Source organism: Salvia splendens, chromosome 8, assembly GCF_004379255.2.
Source record: "Salvia splendens isolate huo1 chromosome 8, SspV2, whole genome shotgun sequence".
NCBI classification, from domain to species: domain Eukaryota; kingdom Viridiplantae; phylum Streptophyta; class Magnoliopsida; order Lamiales; family Lamiaceae; genus Salvia; species Salvia splendens.
The window spans coordinates 369751-385812 of record NC_056039.1 but is presented as its reverse complement, the minus strand read 5'-3'; the positions used below and the strand labels follow the sequence as shown (position 1 = coordinate 385812).

The window sequence follows — 16062 nt, the reverse complement described above, 5'->3', positions numbered from 1 at the left end:
GAATGTTTATTCTCTTCTACTTTTATTTCTATTTTCTGTTTATATACCTTTGCAATTTTGAAAACTGTATAATTTTCCTGGCTTATGGAGTATGAGGTACATAGAATTATGAAATAAATGGGAATCTGTAATATCAGCATTCTGCAAGGTTCCTATAAATCCCACTTTGTCTCGGTTACATTCAATATAATGTGATTGCATCTTCGAGACGAGGTGCAAAAGTGAGCCATGTGTAACTCGTCGAAATTCGATGGAAAATGCTTTTAAATTGTGTGGGGCTAGTTATTTATATTTGGCTTACAGTATTATATAAAAATATCTTTATATAGACTATTCAAAATACCAAAATTAACTTGAATAGTATCCGAAGCTTGGAAATCATGACCAAACTCGTTTAGTATACCCACTAATTACCAAGTGTAATAATTACTCAAACATGTTTCTAATTATACACTCCTAATCTTGATCAATTACTGATTTTACTACGTGTTCTCATGAGACTCGTATAGTAAAACATGATAAATTAGAACACATATAAACCTTAGTATACTATGAATAGTCCACTTATAAGTTACTCTATTTTGGTAAGTCCACAAAAATTAGTTCCTAGTTACAGATCGCATACTTACAAACTTCCACTATGTTTAACTTATGCCAGCCCATCTCCGGAACGCTTTCACATGCTCGAGCCTCATGCGTTGCGCCTCGTCCTTAGCCTCGGCCAAAGTCAAGGTCCGGTAAAGGTTCGTATGAAACTTCAAGAACTCAGTTTTATAGCCCCACTTATCCAAGAACATATCATTCTCCATCATGAGATGAATAACCTCCATCACCCTCTCAAAATAGCCTCCCTGAATAAAATTCAGCAGCACCAACTCATACAATTCTCTCTTGTATACTGTATTTCGATTCACCATGCTCCTCTTGATGTCACCCCACAAGATAGTAATCTCACGAAACATCCCCAAAGAACTGTACCCACATATAAGATAGAAATATGTGGAAGCATTAGGGTGGATCTTCAGCTTCTGCATTTTCCGGTATGTCTCTCTTGCATCTTCGATCATCTTGGCCTTTGCAAAGAAGAAGATGGAGGAATTGAACTGATGTAGTGAGACTCCTCCATCTTCTTCTTCCCTCATTGTTTGGCTGATCGAGTTGGCCAAATTTGATGTGTGTTTATCTTCTGAATCCGAAATCTTTGAGGATGTTTCTATGTCAAAACCGAGTCTTTGGATTTGTCTCACTAGCCCTTCTGCTTCCCTCACCATATCTCTACTGTAATAAGCAGACAAGAGCAATGCATATGAACTTAAAAAAACCGAGTGATTTTCAATTTCCATTACCAAATCCTCAAGTATGTCATGAGCTGTTTCGAGCCACCCCAAGTAAACACAAGCATCGATCACCTGAGAACAAGGGCTGCTTTTATCTGGTGAATTGAGCATCTCTTGAATGGTGATCAAAAGCCTCGAGAGCTCATTGATTCGCCCTGCTCTCTTGTACCCTGTGATGAGCTTGGCCAACCCTTTTGTGGTCAGAACAAAATTTCCATTCTTATGCAATAGCAGCTCCTGCCTTTGGTTGAGTTTATACACAAAATCCTTGTGCAGCTGCTGAGGTAGAAACTGCAGCTTCAACCCCATCTTTATATTGTCAGATCCAATCGAAACATTGCAGGATCTCTGTTCATTCCGATCCCTTAAATATAACTCAGACAGATCTAACAAAAGTGTAGATGCGCTATCGATATCATTGAACATAAAATTCAAGCTCAACAAAGAGTCATAAAAGGGCAGATAGTAATGAACCAAACTAACCGGAACCATATCCACACATTCTTTCAACTTCTTCAACTCGTCTCTCGCGGTATTCATTTCGTGTATACGTGCAATAATCACAGCGGTATGGGCATCTGCCGCGACTCCCACTACCGGCATCAGCTCCATAATCAGTTGCCCCTGTAAAGAAGCTCCATATCTAACACAAGCAGAAAGAACAAGGTTGAAAACCATAACATCAGGCCTTGTCATTGTTCTGTTTACTCTCCCTTCCTTTAAACTACAGCAAATTTCCCCCAAAATATTGGATGCTAAATATGTCCCAGTTTCTGTCTTCACCAAATGTAGAAAAACCATCTGCAAGATTTCCAAAGGCGGCAAGATCTTATTCTCCAGCATCACTCTAAAAACCCTTGCAGCTGGAACAAGAATCTGAGCCCGGGCCAAAGAAAGGAGCAGCTTCGTCATCACCTCAGGTTTAAGCAAAACCAGCCTCTCCTTTGAAAGCCTAACAACTAAATGAGAAGCCATACGAAGAGATTTGGAATCAGATGAATACGAAGACTCAGTAATCAGATTAGCCACCAGAGATTGATCGACAAAGCCATAAACACGCACAAAGTTGTTATAAGTCTCCCAAGCCTCATCGATTTTGTGTTCCTTCAACTCTCTCTCTAGCTTCCCTAATAAGCTCCACCGAGAGGGGCCTTTTGAACACAGCGTTGAAATTCCTTTTGGAAAGTGAGTCACATTGTGACCTAAGACAAATCTTCCACCAGATAATGATCTTAATAAACCTGAACCTCTTTGCTTCTCTCTTATCAACGATCGAATCATGAATTACGGAGTAAATAATCATCGACCACATTCAATGAGAAAGCATCCTGATAAAATGCGAAACCATAGCAGCTAGAGTGAGAAAGTGCGACTGATTCCACCAAGCTCGCAAACAGACGAGACGACTGCCATTTAAATCAGCTCAACTGCGGATTTAACCGATTCACTGTGAAATTGACACCAATCTGGAGACGGTGGCCGGATTGGGAGTGGTTAGAAATCACGGCGGCGATGGAGAGGTCGATTGGCGGTCGAAGCTAATGATTAGCGAACTTTTGAAGAATTGGGCCCATTTGTTTTTAAATGTGGCCCATTTTTAAAATATGATGGGCTCTACTACGTACAATACTACTTTGGGCTTAATGTGGAAGCCCATTAATTGCAGCCATAGCCCTATGTTTTTACATTACGGAGTAGTTTCTTATTTAAAAATAATGATAAAAATATTACTAGTGAATACTCTATATTGTTTTGTTTTGAGTAAATTTCCGGAAAAAATGTCAAAAAAATTATCGATTTTCTTCTCAATCCCGCATCATACTATAAAGTAGTCTCTTAATATATCAAAACTTTGATATATTTTTCTCATAAACCCAAAATTGGAGAAATTATGCATGATATGAAAAATGTGGACAAAATGTTTGGCTATTTCAACAATATTGTTTAAGAGTACACCTTGGCAGTCATTTGTCATGTCACTAAATTTAAAATGCTCGGATTATAATATCATCAACTATTTTTGTAATTTAAAAGACTAATCACATATTTGACCAAGGTTGGTGATTTTGTCGACAATTTACCTTATTGCCTGCTTTGTAACTTCAAAATAGATTTCTAATTAATATATCCCGTAAAAGGCTAAAACTAAACAATCACTTGTTTCGGCTAAAAGGATAAAATAATAATTCTCTTAATATTATTAATAGATTTCTAATTAATATATCCCTTAAAACTAAACAATCACTTGTTTCAGCTATAAGGATAAAATAATAAATCTCTTAATATTATTATTTGATTTAAAGGGTTATAATTAGTAAAAAAAATGAGCTATGCATAGCATATTTCACAATACTATCAATGCAGTATATTTATATTGATTGCATCATTGCATCATTGCATCATTGCATGTGTTTCCACTGTGATAAACAGGAGCGCATTTTTAAGACTTCAAAATTGTTATATTTTGCCTTCACAAAAAAAGGCTTAACTAAATGTAACATACGTACATTATTTTTTTTGTGTATTTATGTTTTAAATTATTTAAGATAAGTGCACAATAATTAAGTTATGAGTGCGTAAATAATAAGTTCAAACAGTATTGCACGTATGAACCATAAATTAATCTTGAAAACTCCTCGTCAAAGCATATTAAATTATGTATTAATGGTTCACATTATATGTGGGTCATGAGAATGTGATAATTATGTGCTAATAATAATTTCAAACCTTTTCCGTTGGCAATAAATATTTAGCATATGATGGTACAGTAAATGTTATGGACTGTTACTTATGAATGACATGAAAATCTTGTGTAGACATGTGTGTATCACGTAAATATTCATTGAAAAATAAAATAAATAAATTGTTATGTCATTGTGAGGTAAAATGAGAAAAAGAACATTGCAATAAAAAAAAATCACAGCCAAAGAAAAAGATCAAACTATTTGTGTATTTAATTTTGGTAGTACTTGATTGGTTTGCGAAGAATGACAAATTTGGTCGCTAACGAAAATAAATTCATTAGTTCATTAGTCATTACAAATGATGATAGTATTAAATTTCATGGTAATTATGAGCTTGAAAATCATCACTATTATTAGCCGTTTTCCAATCAATACGACGAATAATATTGGACTTCTTTTGTCACATCAAATATTAAAGTGCAACCATAATAATTCAATTGATTAACTCGAAATTGTAATATTTTAAATCGCAATGAACCCATTAGAGACATAAATCGTGAATTTATTTATACTTTGCAAGATTAAATAACACAAGCTCTATTAAACACTATATATACTCTTTCATAGTAATAATAAATCAGAATAAATACTAATGTTGTACTAGTATCTAGATTAAAACTAAATACTAGTAGTATAGTAGTGTACTACATCTTTTGATGATGATAAACCAATGCATTAATTTTCTGTGTCATATAGTGTATTTTTTTATGGGTGTTAATAATAATGCATTTTCCATATAGTATAAATACAAAAATAGTGATTAATGTCTTAATGTAAAATTTACCTACAGTAGTAAAAAAGAAATAAAAAGACAGTAGAAAACTATAGTAAAACTTTGGTCAAAATGTTGAAAAAAAAACTGACCAATTTTGAAATAAATTAAAATAAAAAAGAAGCAACCCTATATGTGAGAGAGCTCATATAAATAGAGCCCACTCTCTCCCTCCCTCGCTCTCTTCACTCTCTCACTCCCTCTCTCTCTCTGGTACGTCGTACGCATACCATCTCCACTCATCTGTACTTGTTTTGAGCTTTTTTCCTTTTTTATGCATAATTTATGTGGATGCGCAGTTACTATATGACTGTCTTTGTTTATCCTGGCCACATCTTTTGATTTTTATTTTTGTTTTATTTTTATTTTATTTCTGTATATTTGTGATTATTGTTCAATCGGCGTTAATTTGATTAGTTTATAAGTGCGTTGTGTTAATTCCAGCTGAATCGGTCGATGCTGCGGTTGTTTGTTGGACGAATTAATTAATTCGTGCGCGTTTAATTATAGAGTTGTTACTGTTGTTAATGCGCTGTGTGTGTGTGTTTTGCACTTTGATTTACATTTTAAAAATTGATGTTGGAGAAAGGCGAGCTGATTTGCTGGTGTTTTTGAGCTGACTTTTGTAGTCTTTGATCAAATTTGTTTTGCGAAGTGAATACTAAATATTAACGAAACCGATCTGCCTATTTTTCCGGCATTGGAAGTGTAATCTGATTTCATCTGAACTGTAGAAGTCTGTTGTTCTGATCGTAGCTATAGATATTCAATGTTCATGTTGCTTCGACACTGTCGCCTCACGTTTTTTTGGTTCTTCATTTTGTAGCTGATTGTTGATATCGATTATTTTTTTACTAGATGGACCAGGTAAAGATAGTTATCCTACTCTTTCTGTTTGTATTGCCTTGTGGCTGTAATGGTAGTTACATAATCCAATTTTGAGTGTAGTATGAAAAGGTTGAGAAGATCGGTGAGGGAACGTATGGCGTGGTGTACAAGGCCCGGGATCGTGTAACAAATGAGACTATTGCTTTAAAGAAAATCCGGCTAGAGCAGGAAGATGAGGGAGTGCCGAGTACAGCTATCAGAGAGATTTCTCTCTTGAAAGAGATGCAACATGGGAATATTGTAAGGTACTTAATAGTAATAATAAGTCTAGATACTTACTTATAGTAAGTGAGAAGTATCAAGTATGGGTGTGAACGTGTTCTTTATGGTGCTGTTTCATTTGATGTCATTGTCTCTGATAAAAAGCAATTATTTTCTGAGTTTGGAAAGGCTTTTCTAAGGTAGTATTGCATAATCTGCAAACCTAGTGAGGCCTGAACTCTGATGTTTGGTCACAGGTTACAGGATGTGGTGCACAGCGATAAGCGACTGTACCTGGTATTTGAATATCTGGACTTGGACTTGAAAAAACACATGGATTCTTGCCCAGAATTCTCAAAGGATCCTCGCCTGGTTAAAGTATGTCTCATTTCTCTGCCAAATGACCTTGATTCTTTGTCATAATTAAAGTTTGTTGTCTGAAGAGTACAGTAGAGTACAGGGTATTCTTGGTTTCTGCATAGATCGTATACAAATAAACAACAGTAACATTATGTGGTTTTCTTCACCTTTTCTTTTGAAAGGCATCAGTGTAGTTGCTTAATATATTTAGCTGTAGGACACATAGTAGGTCAGGTCAGGATGTTGGGTGGTATTATAGTTTTTAAAATACAAATATCAAATTGATTGTAAGTTTTGTGGGACCATGCACTTGTATTTCAGCATCCCAAGGATAAGTAAAGCGATAATACTTCAAAGATGTGTAGCACCTAAAGCTCTAGCTTGCATATCAATGTTGTAATTGTGCAAGCTCCAATTTCACAGATGTTTCTGTATCAAATACTCCGTGGTATTGCCTATTGTCACTCTCATCGAGTCCTTCATAGAGACCTGAAGCCTCAAAACTTGCTGATTGATCGACGTACCAATGCATTAAAGCTTGCAGATTTTGGATTGGCTAGAGCATTTGGCATTCCTGTCAGGACATTTACACATGAAGTATGTTCTATCACTCGGCAATACATCAGTTTGCAGGCTATTGTAGTCTACTATATGCTTTTGTTCCTTAATTTCCCTTTTGGGATTGTTTGTTTATAATCTTACTGGGCATGGAACCTAACGATTTTTCAAAATGAGTTCACCATGTCTAGAAAATACTCTACTTCACTAGCGGTACATTCTTCACCCCGAATGATCACTTTAGAAGAGTTTCCTACTTGATCAGTACATCGTTTGTTTCCCTTAACCACCAGTGCCTTTTTTGCAGGTTGTGACTCTATGGTACAGGGCTCCGGAAATACTGCTGGGATCACGCCACTATTCAACTCCTGTGGACATATGGTCGGTTGGTTGTATATTTGCTGAGATGGTAAACCAACGACCATTATTTCCTGGGGACTCTGAGATAGACGAACTCTTCAAAATCTTTAGGTGATGCCTCTGAAGTGGTGATGTTTCATTTTAGTTAAATTAAAGTCGCAACAGAGCAAAATTCTTGACCAATCTTTTTTTCTTGTGCATTATTTAAACAAACTGACCATGCCTTTATAGGTCATTTGTGGACTGAAGATATTCGTAAAGTATATTTGAACAACATATCAGCATTTTGAAAACGTAATATCTGCTTCCTGTTTATTCTTTTGTATTGAAGAATCATGGGCACCCCAAATGAAGATACATGGCCTGGAGTGACATCTTTACCTGATTTTAAATCAGCATTTCCGAAATGGCCACCCAAGGTGATTAAAATAGGGATCTATTTTAAAACTCACATTCCCAAATTTATTGTTCTAGCTACTTCAGATGTATGATTTTGACTAATACGTTTATTCCACAGGATCTCTCGTCTGTGGTTCCAAATCTTGACGCTGGCGGCCTTGACCTCCTCGGTGTAAGTTCATTTGTCTCCATTGACTGTAGAGTAGTCTTTTTACACATTTCCGCTCTCTGTTTACTACATAAATGTGTGAGGAACATCTCTGATGTCCAGGCGACTTATCTGCCATTTCACAGAAAATGCTCTGCTTAGATCCGAGCAAAAGAATTACTGCCAGAAACGCGCTGGAGCATGAATACTTCAAGGATATCGGGTTTGTCCCCTGATCGATGCCCTTGCTCTTTGTTATATTGTATATTTTTATGCGTGGCAGCTGCAATTTTATTCCTCTCGACAAAAGTGTGACACACGGGCGACGTTATCTTCCCATTTCTTCCTTCTCTTTCGGTACGATTTGGTTTATACCAAAGTGATTCTGCACACAAGGAACTATGAAGGAAATCTCAGTTGCCCCTGCTTTCACTTGCTCTTATCTTCTCCCCCCCCCCCTCCCCTGTGTGGTTGTGTCAATTTTTTTTCTTTTTTTATATGTTTATTTTTGACAGTTTTGATGTAACATCGTGCTATTACCCAAATGTTACTTTTTGACATTGTTTCGGAGCAAACAGTTGCTTATATATCTTATATACTGTGTTGATTGTATATCTTATTCGATATGTTAGAAATTAGTAGCTTGATTATTCTTGATTAGAATATGATACTCTGTTATGTTGAGACAATTCAAATTATTGTATTTTTTCAACCGAAGACTGAATAAATAGTACGATTATCAAAATTTAGTGTCCAAGTTCGTGGAAGATTAAAAGAGACAGTTTTAAAACTACGGAGTAAACTTTATTTTTGCAATTTATTGTGTAATCACAGATATTTTTCCTCACTAGTAAAGTTCAGATGAAAGTTCAACAATTTAGTTATGCTTTATAACAAGAAGGCGTAAATAATACTTGTAATACAAAATATATAACGAGCCTTGCTCAAGAACGGAGAATTTTTACTTGTACAGTAGTGGGGAAAAAGAAACTACAAACATTATTTTAGTACAAAGGCATATAACGAGCCTTGCAAATGTATGTGATTGAATCAATAAGTTAGATTAGAAATAGATGTATATGAATCATTTCAAAAAATCAGATATGATATTTGACCAAACAATCCAGCTGCTAGAAACAAATGCACCAACCTCGAACAAGTACTAACAATAAGTAAAAATAAAAAGCAAAACCTCTTCGAGTTTATTCAGTTGTTCAAAGCAGCCACCTGAATGACATTTCCGCACGCATTATCCCAGAGAGTTGATTTTCATCATCTCCGTAAAAATCCCATTGCCTGGTAAACGTTATTGACCGTAGCATCTGCTATGGATGCAGCTTTACTAGCACCGTCAGCCAAAACTCCGTCCAAGTAAGAGGGATCCGATGTTATTTCTGCGTAACGTTCCTGTATAGCAGCTAAACTGTAAGAGACTAATCTTTCTCAATTACCAGCAAGAGCATAAAGGTTGCTGGAAAATGGGGGAAAAAACAAATTGAAACTCCTTCTGTCCCCAAATAACTGTCCTATTTAGAATGCAGGGACAAACTAGTTAGAGAGTTCTGTTTTCATGCAATAATGAGGATAAAAAAGAGTTAGTAAACCACTTTCGGGTCACGTATTTGAGGACGGAGGGACTAAGTAGTAAGAGCAGATACATGGAGGATTGGAGATGATTACAGGATTAGAAACAGACTGAACCCCAAACTATCATCTTCGAAGTCCCTAACTTCACACTCATAAATCATGACGACAAGCCTAGAATGTTTTATTTCATATTCTTCGTCTATGATACTTTTCAGACATGCGTATTTACAGAAGAAATTAAGGATAATCCAGTCATATTTCCTTTATTGTATGCATCTGTGAATAATAAAGATACCAAAGAGGAAGCGAAACCTGGATTGGATGAAGATGATCAATTAAGGCATCAGTGAGAAGGGGTTTGAATGATCCCCAATTCATATCTTTGCACTCTTCCAGAACCTCCTGCATAATGGAAACCAGTAAAGCTTTATCAGCTCAAAAGGACATTCAAATTGAAACAAGTAACATCTGTTTCGATCAGGTACCTGTTTGCTCTTGCTGGTAATAAGCTGATATACTGAAAGAAGGTTATTACATTCAGGCCTCTCGGGATTATCAAATTCCAACCTGAAAAGTTTTCCAACAAGCAGAGATAAGAAGATTTTAGCTTTTGTAACTATCTCGTACAAGCACTCTCACACACACACAGAGGAAAAAAGAGAGAAAAGAGTACAAAAGTGATGCAAACAAGCTTAAATACATGAGCATCAAGATTAAGCAATATAGGATCCAACCAAGTAAATGAGTCCGTCTTGCAACGTTTTATTTTGTTTGCAATTGCCTGCAAATTCATTGAAGAAATTATTTTAGGATAGGGACAATAAAAATGCTGTAGCAACTTGTTAGATACCAACATACTTCAACCAGAAACAAATGATCAGAGTCTGAGATATTTTTATTGATATCTATGGTACACTCTATAAAAATATGAAGCTGATGATCCTGAGAGCAAGTGTCGATTTAGCTTTCCAAATTCTAGCATAATGCTCCCTCCCCTATTGTTTAAAATAAAGAAAACAAAGGGGAGACAGATATTTAAAGATTACCAACAAATTTCCATATAAGTAATTCCTGCTCTATTTTAGTCTTTTAGCCAATTAAAATCTTTATGAAGTGTTACATGTTCAAATTACAAATTACAACTGACTTTACTTGCTTCAACATAATTCTTGTTTCGAAAAAGAATAAAAAAAAACTGAAGATACAGAAGGACCAGATTGACAGAAATGTTTATACTCACATCTTTTGAATCAAGCAGATTGATTCGTGATTGATCAGACGGAGCAGATTTTGACATCTACGTACAAAGAACAATGGATATAAGTACTACTACAAAAGGAGCAGATTTCTTGTAAGCAACAGTTGTTGTAAACTTGCAATGACTTTATCTAAATAAAGATCCCCAAGTTATGTGAAATCATAACCTTAGAAAGACCATCAGTGAGGGACATTACACGAGCTCCAGTAGGTGGAATAAGGGCTTCAGGAACCTATATTGATTACATAGTAAAGCATGAGTTAATCCAATCTCCAAATTGATGTGTTCTCCAGAAGTTTATTGCATAACAGGACAATGAACGAAACAAACCTTAAAAATAGCACCACCTCTCCTGTGGCCAGAGAAAAGTTGATCAGACAAATCATTCAGATTTCCTAGTGCCGCAAGTAGGAAAGACACAGTATAACGAGAAAAATCTTGCACAGAAGCTCATGACATAAATGAAGCTAAAAGTATATTGCTAAAATATATTTGAACTATACTAAGTCTTACCCTCCTAGCTTTTTCCACTTCCTCCCTCCATATAGATAATTAACTCGTTCAGCTATTTCTCGTGTCAGCTCGAGGTGTTGTTTCTGATCCTCACCAACTGGAACAAGATCAGACTGCACAAGAATACAATAGTCATAAAAGTGACTCATTCAGCCAGTACAATACAGCCACCCATAACAATATGTAAGTATCTTGTTGCAACTATAATCTTCACCATGTAATGTGAAAGACTTGCTACTCTCCCAAGGTCACACAAGTATAGTGCACAAACACAACTAGGACCCTAAACTAAGAATAGATCTCCAAAAATAAGGAAAAGGACATAATGAAAGAAAAGAAAGGATTACTTGATACAACAGTATATCTGAGGCCATCAGCACTGGATACGTTAGAAGGGCGACCCCAACATTTTCATTCCCCTGTAAGTAATGATTAGATTTAATTATAACAAGAATAAAACTATACTATTCAGAAATAACTTCAAGTACCTTAATCAAAGTATTGCGGAGTAGAGATTTTTTTGTCAAGATAAGCGAGATTCCACTAATAATGATTAAGAACTGTATTTTACCTCTTCTTGTTGCATCAAAGGTGTTTTCCACACGCAGGCAATTACATCTTGTATGAGCAAGAGGTAAGTAATTGTATCAAATTCAAAGTACTAAATCAGCATGTATATAGCGGTAATATAAGCTAAAAACCAGCAATCCAGGTTCACAAACAGCTAAGGTAATCAGCATCATAACCTATAAATTCCTTTTATTAGATTACTATGGTGTAGATATTCTGCAAGGAATATATTTAGCCTATGAGATGCACATAAAATCACTATGGTGCATGAGTTGACATGATATGTTAACAAGATAAACATGAGATGAATAATCAGCTAAACAACGAACATCACAAAACTCACCTCCTTCTGCGATTTTTCTTTGAATTGAATCATTCTATTCAGCCAACCAATTGGGGTGGCCGAACTCAGTAACCACATCAATTCCACATGAGCACGCACATGAGACTGCACAAAGACTGATGCCTGGAATGGGAAGTAAGCCGCAAAGTCATGCAAACAATCGTCAAGTGATAAGCGGCTATAATGTTCAATCATAAAGGGGCATAAGTTCACTGTGAGACCTTGGAAGGATCAACACCACATGCTAAATAAAGAGCTGCAGTATCTTTGGTAGCTTTAGATAATTTGTGTCCTTCATATGGCAAAGTTATCTGCAAGAGAAAAGTATTAGTCTAACTTAAGAACTACGAGAAATAATTTAATCAAGATGAGGTTTATTTTGTGAGCGTTAACTCAGTGATATACCTAGTTTAAAGTAAATCCACAAAATTTAAACCTATTTTAAATAACTACTCCACTATATATCATAAGTTTCAAAGCACTGTGTTTTAGTGAGATTATTCAAACAAGGAGCTACAATTCAGATGTAGTGAAATGGAATATGTGATACTCAAATCAAGAAGAAAACTGAGGGTACCGCATGGAGGTCCACGATGAAAAAGAGTGTCTCGCACGTATTCTGCAAAAAGCAAATTGGAGGTGAAACAACAGGGAAACAAGAGCAGAGCTCTGACAAAAAACAAAAGTGACATAAATGGAATACGATTGTATACTAAGAACGTGTATGTGATGACAATAATGGAGCATGTAAGAACAGGACTGTGGTAGGCATGTAGCTGAAGAATTCTTAAATCAGTTTTGCAAAGCATGAGACTCTGACTGAGCTAAGGAAGTCATGCCTGTATTATGCATGTGTACCCCCATTATAGACCAGCGGACTCACATTTGTTCATCTGATGAGACTGCTAAGCTACAGAAGTCTACGAGATTATAACATGTCTAACCATATTCTGTTTATACTGCTCAATTATTCATGTCTTTTTACTACTTGAAAGAACTATGGCAAGCCTGCACATAGGTTGATAAGAACATCATGATAAATGTCCTTATATGTTCACCCTCCCATCTTCCTATCTATGATTGCTATAACATCTAATACTAATCCTGACTGTTTCTCCATCCAATAGAGTTGGCTTAAACACGGAGCAGGGACACATAGATATCTAATTCAAATCAAACCTTAATAAAGTGCTGGACAAATATTTGCTAACCTGCAAGTCAATCCAATTTTTTATGGCTCCGAGATAATTACCAAGATGTATGGATCCTGTGGGCTGAACGCCGGAGACTATTCTCTTCCTATAAATGAAAATTAATACATAGTCATGGCATATAAATAATTTCACAGCAAGTAAAAGGTAATGCCATATTAACAAAAAATACAAACAATGCCTCACATTTTAGTTGTCCTAACACGCTTCATGAAAATTTAACATCAAACGAGTCTAAACTTAAGCCACATAGACAATAAGCAGTCTCAGCAGAGTTCCTTACAATTCGACAAACTTCAATATCAACATTCAAACCTCACAGAAGTTACAACCACGCACGCCTTACAACGTGAGAGAAATGCACCAATGCTCTAGCTCCAAATTACGGGGAACATAAGATCACAATTTAAACAAGAACAACTGCAATTTCCATATACAAGGCATGCATTGCTTGGAAAACACATCCACACCAAATCACTCATCAAACAAATCCTCAGAGCTAGAAATACACTCAAATTATCAGTAAAAAAAAGTCGCAAGAGCTAATACTTCACTGAGCTAGACGAAGCCTGCGAAGTCGAAGGCTCCGACACTGAGAGGCTGCAGAGGCAGCGCAGACTCTCCCCGATCCTCAGCCGCCGCGGCTCGTAGATTCCACCAGCTCTGTTCAAGCATTTTCCGAGACGAGCACCGCGCGGCCTGCTCGGATTCCAAAAAATAAAAAATAAAAAATCGAACCATAATTTTCATGGAGAAATTGAAGCAACAAAATGAGCGGTGAGAGTGAAGGAAAAATTTACAGTGAGACGACGTAACGCGGAGGAGTGTTGGAGAGGATTAGGAAGTGAGAGAAAATGGAGCGCCCCATTTCTGCTGCTGTTGTTTCCGGTTTCGGATTTGAATGATGATATTTATATATATCCGGATTTTCACCCGGAACCATTGTTCCGACCCATCGGTACTTAATATGGGCCTGGATATATTTGAAGGTCGGCCCATAAATACAACTGTATAGTCGGCTGTTCGGTCAACCAAATCTCAGCCCACTACTTTAGATCTGGGCCCGTCTTGGCCCATCTGAGCAGACTCCTTTTCTCCCTAATCTCTTGACTAACCATCAAACCTTTCCCCCCGGCTAATTTGTCGCATCGCACTCCCTCACCTCTCATACTCCTCCCCACTCTAGTCTACAACCACCGTCTGTGTGGGTTGAGGGAAGTGCGACGGAGGTGCAGTGACAACATAAACACACACACACAGCTAAAGCAAGGTAGCGAAAGTTGTGCATGGGCGTGTTCTATTTCATGTTTCAGTCATTTGTCCACTTCGAGATAATATAATAATGGTGGAGAGAAAAATAGTCTAATTTAATCCTAGACAAAGCCAATATTACTCTATCCTAGACTATATCCATGATAATTTTGTTTAGTAAACTAAAAGGGCACTAATACTCCCTTCGTCCCTTGCTAAGAGATGATTTTTTAGCACGAGATTTAAGAAAATTGGATTTTGTTAGTAAAATAAATAGTGAATAAAGTAGAAATGGCAAAATAAGATAAATGATACCAAAAAAAAATAACTCACTTAAACATATTGGAACTTCCCAAAAAGGAATATACGGTGGTACACTAGTAGTAATAATTTTAAAGGCAATGCAATAAAGTAAAGTAAAAAAAGTGAAATTGCTGGAAAATACGCTTAGTTTGATCAATTTAAGACCAATTCCATATTTTTAAAAATGACAAACTACATAGTAGTACTAACATATTTACGAATCGTCACACAACTGATGATGTGAATCTCCAAAATTAGCCCAAGACTTATTCTTGTAAAAGCAACACAATTAAAATTACAAACTAAAAACACTACAACAATAACATAAAAACACTACATTACATTGAATCTTAAATAAATATTAGAGTAAAGGTTCAATTTGGTCCTTAACATATTGCGATTTATTGATTTTGGTCCAGAACATTATCTTTTGAATTATTCGGTCTCTCACAAATAAAAACGGGTCACATTTGGTCCGAATTTGACGGAACCGTTAAAAGTTAACGGTCAACGAATCTTAATTCAATTTTGACCGCGTCTCCGCCGTCTGGCTCGCCGGCACCGAATTCTAGGCCTCCTCCCAATTCTACGAATTCGGACGGTTGGACCTCCGCACAATTCTACAATGGAGGAACCACATTGCCGGAAAATCAACTACCATCAAACCAGCGAACCATTCTTCCAATGCGCCCCCATCGTCATTCCTTACCTCAATCCCACCGAGCTAGTCTCCATCTCCTCAACCTGTAAAACCTTGCCCCACCTCTCCACCAACGTGACTTCCCGCAGAACCTCCGACGCTTCCAGAGGTTTTGAGAAGCTTCCCATCCCTTTCCACAACCCCATCCCCGGCGACCCCCACACCTACTCTTACTTTCTCTACACTCCATCTCAGACCCTCCGCACTACCACCCACTTTCGCCAGCCATGGGGCTCCGACCACGATGCCCCACCCGATCCCCCATTCTTAGTTATGAATTGTTGGTTAATTTGTGTTATGCAATAGCTATAGAATGATCTGGAATTGATTGTTGTGAAGGTGAGGAGGGAGGAGTAGCGGGTGTTGTCTTTGCGGAAGGTCCAGGAGATTCCGTGAGGGGTGGGCTCGGAGGAGCTCGGTGCCGGCGAGCCAGACGGCGGAGATGCGGTCAAAATCAAATTAAGATTCGTTGACCGTTAACTTTTAACGGTTCCGTTAAATTCGGACCAAATGTGACCCGTTATTATTTGTGAGGGACCGAATAATTCAAAAGATAATA

At 36.8% G+C, this 16062-nt stretch overlaps 3 protein-coding genes across 5 annotated transcripts; 1 reads left to right on the top strand and 2 right to left on the bottom strand.

Moving 5' to 3' along the window:
- Window positions 1–506: 506 nt before the first annotated feature.
- Window positions 507–2869, bottom strand: LOC121746229 (pentatricopeptide repeat-containing protein At4g17616-like). Its single transcript, XM_042140167.1, has one exon. The coding sequence runs from the start codon at window positions 2616–2618 to the stop codon at window positions 645–647; it is 1974 nt and encodes a 657-aa protein (XP_041996101.1). The 5' UTR covers window positions 2619–2869; the 3' UTR covers window positions 507–644.
- A 2167-nt stretch (window positions 2870–5036) lies between these two features.
- On the top strand, window positions 5037–8379 carry LOC121745076 (cell division control protein 2 homolog A-like). Of its 3 annotated transcripts, none has more exons than XM_042138847.1 (9): window positions 5037–5066; window positions 5680–5720; window positions 5802–5986; window positions 6200–6320; window positions 6726–6899; window positions 7168–7331; window positions 7552–7639; window positions 7738–7791; window positions 7891–8379. In XM_042138847.1, the coding sequence occupies exons 2-9, from the start codon at window positions 5712–5714 to the stop codon at window positions 7927–7929; spliced, it is 834 nt and encodes a 277-aa protein (XP_041994781.1). In that variant the 5' UTR covers window positions 5037–5066; window positions 5680–5711; the 3' UTR covers window positions 7930–8379. The 3 variants fall into 3 exon arrangements, with proteins under 3 accessions (XP_041994781.1, XP_041994778.1, XP_041994779.1); XM_042138844.1 differs by having other exon boundaries at window positions 5038–5066; window positions 7914–8379; XM_042138845.1 differs by lacking the exon at window positions 5037–5066 and having other exon boundaries at window positions 5073–5720; window positions 7914–8379.
- Window positions 8380–8769: 390 nt separating this feature from the next.
- Window positions 8770–14120, bottom strand: LOC121745517 (tryptophan--tRNA ligase, chloroplastic/mitochondrial-like). The gene is made up of 15 exons (XM_042139464.1): window positions 14050–14120; window positions 13799–13948; window positions 13250–13337; window positions 12616–12657; window positions 12260–12349; window positions 12039–12161; window positions 11473–11544; window positions 11126–11238; window positions 10943–10964; window positions 10779–10844; window positions 10595–10651; window positions 10089–10135; window positions 9840–9921; window positions 9667–9756; window positions 8770–9174 (listed from the first exon to the last, which is right to left on the bottom strand). Exons 1-15 carry the CDS (start codon window positions 14115–14117, stop codon window positions 9040–9042), a joined length of 1245 nt encoding a protein of 414 aa, XP_041995398.1. The 5' UTR covers window positions 14118–14120; the 3' UTR covers window positions 8770–9039.
- Window positions 14121–16062: the final 1942 nt, after the last annotated feature.